This window comes from Elephantulus edwardii, unplaced genomic scaffold, assembly GCF_000299155.1.
Source record: "Elephantulus edwardii isolate Elephantulus edwardi_28Jun2011 unplaced genomic scaffold, EleEdw1.0 scaffold00232, whole genome shotgun sequence".
Taxonomy (NCBI): Eukaryota; Metazoa; Chordata; class Mammalia; order Macroscelidea; family Macroscelididae; genus Elephantulus; species Elephantulus edwardii.
In genome coordinates this window covers 2,331,550-2,339,372 of record NW_006399982.1, presented here as the reverse complement: position 1 = coordinate 2,339,372, position 7,823 = coordinate 2,331,550, and the positions used below count along the sequence as shown (strand labels likewise).

The following is a 7,823-nucleotide window of genomic DNA, read 5'->3' as shown; positions in this document are numbered from 1 at the left end:
GGTGGGAATGAGTGTTTTTGAGACAGCAAGGTTGGCACAGGATAGAGCAGCATTTTGGGCTCTTGTACATAGGGTCGCTGTGAGTCGCAAGTGACTTGATGGCACATAACAACAACAACAACAACAACATACTTCAACCAGAAAACAGTTCTCAAAACAGAGCAAGGAAACAGGATCAGGAAAGGTATGCATCAGGGATGCATCTTATCTCCATACATTTTCAATCTATATGCAGAACAAATCATCAGAAAGGTTGGACTCTATGAGGAGGAATGTGGCATTAGGACTGAAGGAAGATTCATTAACAACCTGTGCTATGCAGATGACACAGCCTTGCTTGCTGAAACTGAAGAGGACATGAGGAATTTACTGCAGAATATCAAGAACTGTAGTCTTCAATATGGATTGAAGCTCGACAGCTCAACATAAAAAAACCAAACACAAAAACAAACAAACAAGAAAACCATCTCACCACTGAGCTGATTAGCAGCTTCATGATGGATGGAGAAGAGATTGAGGTTGTTGATAATTTCAGCTTGCTTGGTTCCACAATCAACACTCTTGCCACCAGAAGTCAGGAAATCAAAAGACAAGTTGCACTGGGAAAGTCTTCTTTCAGGGACCTCTCTAGAGTACTGAAGAGCAATGATGTCAGTCTGGAGACTAAGGTGCACCTGGATCAGCCTGGAGACTAAGGAGAAGAGTGCTGAACATACTATGTACTGCCAAGAGAATAATTAGGTCTGTCCTAGAGAGGGTGAAACCAGGCTGCTCTCTGGAGGCAAGGATTTTGAGGCTCCATCTCACCTACTTTGGACACAAGGTAGAGGGACCAGTCCTTTGAGATGGACATCATGCTTGGAAGAGTGGAAGGAGCGTGCAGGAGAATAAGACCCAGGCTGAGATGGATTGACACAGTGACTGGAGAAATGGGTTTAGGTCTGTCAAAGATTATGAGATTGCCTCAAGATAGGGCAGGTTTCAGAGCTAGTGTATGTAGGATCGCTAGGAGTCACAGGTGTCTTGATGGCACATAACAACAACAACAAACAAAATAAACAAAGGCTACTGAAAATAACCTTATAGTGTATCATTTTGTTTAGATATAATCGTGTATGTCTCTGCAATAACATTCCTAGAAATTGATTTGCATCCTTAACTGAGATGGCTACTGTTCTTGATAAAGTTTTACCAGTTTTCATGCTCACTGGGGTATGAAATGACATAAGAAACAGTGCCCAATGCAATAGTATCCACCTGGATTTGTTTTATTTGTCTAGTCATTTACCAAACATTGATATGTACCAGGCGCTGTGCTCGGTCTGAGGGAGAGTCTCGGAGGATTCGGGGAAAGTGGGGGACAGTGATAAGCTTGTTTTCAGCCCCACTTTGGCAGGTGTCCTTTGGAGAGCACAGTGTCATTTGCTGAGCCTCCCTTGGGTTTTCTGAAGTTGTAAATTGAATGGGAGGAGATTGCCCATCTTTCTTCCAAAAAGCCCGAATGCAAAACAGTAGAGTTAGCACACAGTACCCTACAGATTCTGCCCACAGAGGGCCCATTTTTTTTGTGATAGTTGCACATAAATGATTAGCATATGCTTTTATATATTGCATACATGTTTTATAACCTAGGAACATGTCCCCAGTGAATGTGTGTAGGTTTTACAGCATGTGTCCTTCTTCACACTGTCTCTTTGTCTTTCCAGCTTGTCTGCACCCCTACCCTGTGGCGAGTTTACGTTGTCATCATGCTAAGCGCCAATTTCCTTGTATCCTTCTTTGTGGAGGTGAGTACCCTTAGGCTGCAGATCACTCTGGAGTCTGGGGTTGGGTGACCAGGGTTAATCAGCTTTACCTGACAGGGTTTAACGGTGCAAAGGGCTATTTCCATCATCGCATGAGCCCTGATGGGGTCTAAACAAGTGTTTCATTTTCCAATCTGTTTAATGGGGCTGGAGAGAATGAAGTAAATGATCTCTCCTATTCATTTGTCAAATAGCCAAACTGAGACTCAGCTTTATTAAAGCTATTTTTTTAAAAAAAATTGAGTTGATTCACATGCCATGAAATCTATCCTTTTAAAGCGTACAGCTCAGTATTTTTTTCGACAAGCATCACCCCATCTGATTTTAGACCAGGTTCCTCAGCCTAAAAAACAGCTCCCTTCTTCATTCCCTTCTCTATCTTCTTTAAACCATCTATGATATGTCACTGTGATTTACCTATTCTGGCACAAGTGGAGTCACACAATAGGTGATCTTCTGTGTCTGGCTTCTTTTACTTAGAACTTTAGCATTTTTACTTCACAAATGGGGAATGAGAGTCAGTATGATGTTTTTGTACGTTTAATCTTCTGCTCCTGCTTGCTCCATTGCTTCAGGGAAGTGAGCTTGCTCTCCCTCTTCCTTCCTCTATGTAGTTCACTTAGGCACAATCTACATTCTTTAAAACCCATAGCTGGGCATAGGGCACCCTCACAAAGGCCTTCCTGGAGAAGTAGGCATGCAATGTAGAGCTCTATCAATCCATGTTGCTTCTGTCTGTTACAAAGCCAGGATGGTGCCAGTAGAATGGGTATACCTCATGGTATACTGTGAACCTCTAGAACAACATTGCCCTGCTGTATTTTTCTTAGGAGTAGCTCAGGGAAACTTCCTTAATAAGCAGGTGAAAGGCTTCCTAGAAGCTGTTGGTAGAATAGAACAGATGTAGGCATGATTCTGGAGATTTAGCAGGACCACATTGTTACTGATGTTGCTACTTTCACCTTTCTCTCCCTCTATTCTTAGATGCTGGCCTTTCCTGTTTGTGCTTGTTGCAATGGCCATGAGATAGCCTCCACAAAGCTGAGTGTGACATCAGTTTTTCTTATGAGATGAAAAAGGAAGGTCCCTGAGTCTCAGCCTTTTATCAGGAAGCAAAAAAATTTGCTGCAGCCTACAGCAGACTTCTTTTTATACCTCATTAGTTAGAACTAGGTGCCAGGGCTACTCTGAGGAGAAAGGGATTCTGTGTCAGGAGGTTAGGCAGATTGGCTCAGCCTATTTGTGAATTTGTTCCTCTGGGTAGAAGAAGGAAGAGTTAGGTGGAAACGGGAGTTAGTAGGATAGTCAAGCCATAAAGTTTTTCATAATCCAGTAGGAATCTGATTCCTGTGCATACATACCATCCGCTGAAATCCTTGTGTATAGCCTGTGTTTATGTTTCTTATAAAATGTATTTGCAATGAATACATTGTTGATGGTGCAAAATTCTATCACTCTATCTCCAGCCTCATTTCTGTCACCAAGACCATGTTTTCCAACTCCTGATCCTGTTTCTCTGTTCCCAACTTTTGTATTCCTGTCATCCTTTATTATTATTATTATTATTATTATTATTATTATTATATCTTTATTGTATGTTTGATCTATCTCTGACTGCAAAAGTTGGTGGAAATCTTCTATTTCCTCCACTTTGGTTCTGGTTGTTGGTGCATATATTTGAATAGTAGTGGTACATAGGAATCAGATTGATTACATCTGTGGAAAAAATCACTGGAGAAGCTCAATATCAGCTGTAAAAACTAGGCCAGGTGCTGATTGAGGAACACATCACCAACTATTCATATACAAGTTCAAACTGAAGCTAAAGAAAATTAATCCATGGGAAAATTAAATGAAATCCACAGGAACCAAAATTTGACTTTGAGTCTATCCCACCTGAATTTCAAAACCATCTCAGGAACAGGTTTGAACACTAGTTCAAATACCAGATGAGTTGTGGGAGGATATAAAGAATATCATCCAGGAAGAATGCAAAAGGCCATTACAAGACAAAGGAGGAAGAAAAGACCAAGATGGATGTCAGAAGATAGTGAATATTGCACTAGAGCACCGAGAAGCCAAAGCAAAGTATAGAAATCAAAATATTAAGGAGCTGAACAGAAGATTTCAAAGGGCAGTGTGGGAAGACAAAGTAAATTATTATAATGAAATGTACAAAGAACTGGAGTCAGAAAATCAAAGGGGCCAAATTTATTCATCATTTCTTAAGCTGAAGGATTTGAAGAACAAATTCAAGCCTCTAGTTGCAATACTTAAGGATGCTTTGGGCAGAATAGTAAATGATTCCAGAAGCATTAAAAAAAGATGGAAGGAATATACAGAGTCATTTTACCAAAAGGAATTGGCAGACACAGAAGCATTTCCTGAAATAATGTATGAGCCAAAGCCTGTGATGATGAAGGAAAAAAGTTCAAGCTGCTCTGAAAGAATTGGCAAAAAACAAGTCCCCAGGATTTGATGGCATATCAATTGACATATTTCAACAAACAGATGCTGCCCTGGATATATTCACTAAGTTGTGCCAAAAACTCTGGAGGACAACCACCTGTCCAACTGACTAGAACAGATCTATATTTGTTCTCATTCCAAAGAAAGGTAACCCAACAGAATGCAGAAATAATAAATTTCATTGATACCACATGCAAGCAAGATTCTGCTGAAGATTATCCAAAAATGACTGGACCAGCACATCAACAGAGAATTTCCAGAAGAACAGGCTGGGTTAAGAAGAGACCATGGTGCTAGGGATAGTATAGCTAATGTCAGACAGATCTTGGCTGAAAGCAGGAGTACCAGAGGAATGTCTATCTGAGTTTCTTTGACTATACAAAGGCATTTGACTGTGGATCACAACAAACTGTGGCTAACTCTGAGAAAAAATACTTGATCATGCTTATGCAAAACCTATGCTTGGACCAGGAGGCATTCATAAGAAAAGGGCAAGGAAACACAGCATGGTTTAAAATTGGGAAGAGTGTGTACCAGGGATGTGTCCTATCTCTATACCTTTTCGATCTATATGCAGACAGATTATCCAGGAGGCTGGGCTCTATGAGGAGAAATGGGAAATTATGCAGATAACACAACCCTACTTGCTGAAATGGAGGAGGATCTGAAGTGCTTGCTGCAAAAGGTTAAGGACTGCAACCTTAAATATGAATTGAAGCTCAACACCAAGAAAACAAAGATTCTCACCTCTGGGCCAATTGGCAGCATCATGATAGACAGTGAAGATATTGAAATTGATAACAACTTTAGTTTGCTTGGTTCCACAATCAACACTCTTGGTACCAGCAGCCAGGAAATTAAAAGACGAATTGAATTGAGGAAATCTATTGTCAGAGATTTCTCGAAAGTATTGAAGAGCAATGATGTCAGTCTGGAGATTAAGGTGTACTTGATGCAGGCCATCGCCTTTGCAATTACTTGCTATGCGTCAGAAAAATGGACAATGACTAGGCATGATAGAAGGAGAATTGATACTTTTGAGCATTGGTGCTGGAAAAAGTATTGCATATACAATGGACTGCTAGGAGAACAAACAGGTTCATCCTTGAGAGAGTAAAGTCAGGCTGTTCCATAGAGGCAAGGATTCTAAAGCTCCCTCTGACATACTCTCGGCATGTTGCAAGGAGGGACCAGTCCTTTGAGAGTGATGTCATGCTTGGGAGGGTGGAGAGACACTGCAAGAGAGCAAGACCCTCAATGAGGTGGATTGATTCAGTGACTGGGCAAAGAGGGTAGGTGTGTTAGAGATAATAGGATTGGCACAGGATAGATCAGAGTTTAGGGCTATTGTATATAGGGTCGCTATGGATCGCAGGCAACTCGATAGCACATAACACCAACAATAGTAGGAACCTATTTCTTTGCCAGCACATTGTAGCTAAGAGACAGCCTCTGGGAGTCTGACTCCATTTATTTCTTGCTATTAAACTAAGGGCAAGTTATTCCACTTTTCTGTGTCTGTAAAAAAGGTGATAATAAAGGAACTACATCTCAGAGAGTTATTGTGTAATGTGAACAGCAGAATATATACAGCAAATGTTTAATACATATTAGCTCTTATTATCATAGGGTCCTAGTGGTACAGTTCAGCTGCTATCCTTGAGGTTGGTGGTTCAAATTCACCAGCCACTCTTCCACAGAAAGATGAGGCTGGCTGCTTCTGTAAAAATACACAACTTGGAGACCTTGCAGGACACTTCTACTACAACCTGTTATGGTCACCGTAAGCTGGAATTCAGTCAGTTGCAGTCAGTTTTGTTTTGTTTTCTTGTTACTGTATTACCTCCGGGTCACTATTTCTTCCCTCTCACTCTTCCTCCTTTCTTCCTGCCTCCCCAATCGTTGTTCACAATGTGTAACTAATTATATGAGGGGAATGAGATGATAGAAGCATGAAGTTCCCAATATACAGAGAGAAAGGGGACAGATTATATAGTCATTTGTATATGCATTTCATATCTCTCTCTCCACTAATTATCCTGGCAAGAATAGATCTCAGTGGCTAGGGACTCTGGTGGCTTGGCTAGAGGATGTAGAACCTTGCTTTTTCCCAGTAGGAATTGAGTAAACATTTTTTTTCCTATTATTGCATTTAAGAATGGCCCTGCTCAGCCCCAGCAGATGGTTGGGTACAATTTGATGCTCATGAAAGATTAAGCTGCTGTTTTGTTTCTCATGTTGAGTGAGATGTAGATGGATATTCGATGTGGGCTCCCGGCAGCTTGCAGCTGGGCAGCACAGTTGCAGCGTGCCAGTACACATCCTGTACCCCACACTACAAGAGACAGGGTCTCTATGTGGACACCAGACAGTTGTCTTCAAACACTTGTCTTCCTCTTACTACCAGCAAGCTCTGAGACAAGCCAACACTTTTGATTATTTAGTGCGTTGGATTCATGCATTTCTTGTCTCATGAGGTGAGCCTAATAGAATATTTAAAGACTCTAGATTAGTGAGGATGCAGCAAAATGTTTTTCCTTAGGTAACTCAGAGTTGTCAGCAAATTCCAAGGATTCCTGGAATGGACTATGCTAACCCTGTACTGCAGGACACCCTGTGGCAGAGAAAATATGGAGAGTGTCCTCAGGCAGGCGTGAAAGCTAGCTGATGTCCTTTTGCAACATCTTAGATATTGTCAGAATGAGACCAGGTTTCCACTGGTGTACAGAGGATTACTATGAGTTGGGGCTGATTCTATGGCATCTAACAATAACAAATATTATCTAGGCTGCTAAAGCTTAACCTTACGTCTATCTATACCTTTAATCTTAGAGCAGCTCAGAAAAGAAACAGGATTGAATGAGACTTTGCTCTTATTTTGCCAATTTTCATGAAATAGCCACTAGCTGAGAAGTACGGAAACTTGAGTTCCTCACTCAGGTTTTTTATTAATGTTGGGTATGTAAGCTTGCACATAGGTAAGAATTACTTGACTAGTCAGAAGAGGTAATGTGGTCAAATTGTATTTTTACAATAGAGTCTTACCAAGATTTTATTTATACTTCTAGTTCTGCATGAAATTTATAATGTAGAGTGTGGGGTCGTCATTCTCTCAGAGCTTTCATTTCACCTTCTAGACCAACAAGGCGAGAATCAAGTGCCCATTCTTCTGTAAAAGGCCAGGTGGAGACCATTAAGATATCTCGCTCTCCTCTCCCCTCTCTCCTCTCCCCTTCCCCCTCTCCCCTCCCCTCTCTCCTCTCTCCTTTGTGTGTGTGTATGTGCACGTGCATGTGTGCGTGCATGAGAGAGAGAGAGCATGAGCCAGGGGTGAATTAGTCAACTTGGAATATACATCAGCTTGTATTGAGCAAGTTATGCCAGAGCTAAATTTTATTAATATGCTAATCTGTAATGAGTAATTTCACATGGTTTTCATAACCTCCTTGGCAGTCAGGTAAATGGCACTGAAGGTTGTAAAGGCACAGCTGGGCCTCTGTGTACTGTTGGATAATATAGCCCTTGAGAGAGAGAGAGAGAGAGAGAGAG

General features: G+C 41.2%; 1 protein-coding gene across 1 annotated transcript in view; it reads left to right on the top strand.

The window, feature by feature from the left end:
- The window catches only part of ATP13A4 (ATPase type 13A4), a 136,801-nt gene that overhangs the window by 122,441 nt on the left and 6,537 nt on the right, over positions 1 to 7,823 (top strand). Inside the window, exon 22 of the mRNA XM_006898540.1 lies at positions 1,707 to 1,787. Within this exon, the coding sequence (XP_006898602.1) occupies positions 1,707 to 1,787 (81 nt within the window). The remainder of the gene's footprint in view (positions 1 to 1,706; positions 1,788 to 7,823) is intronic.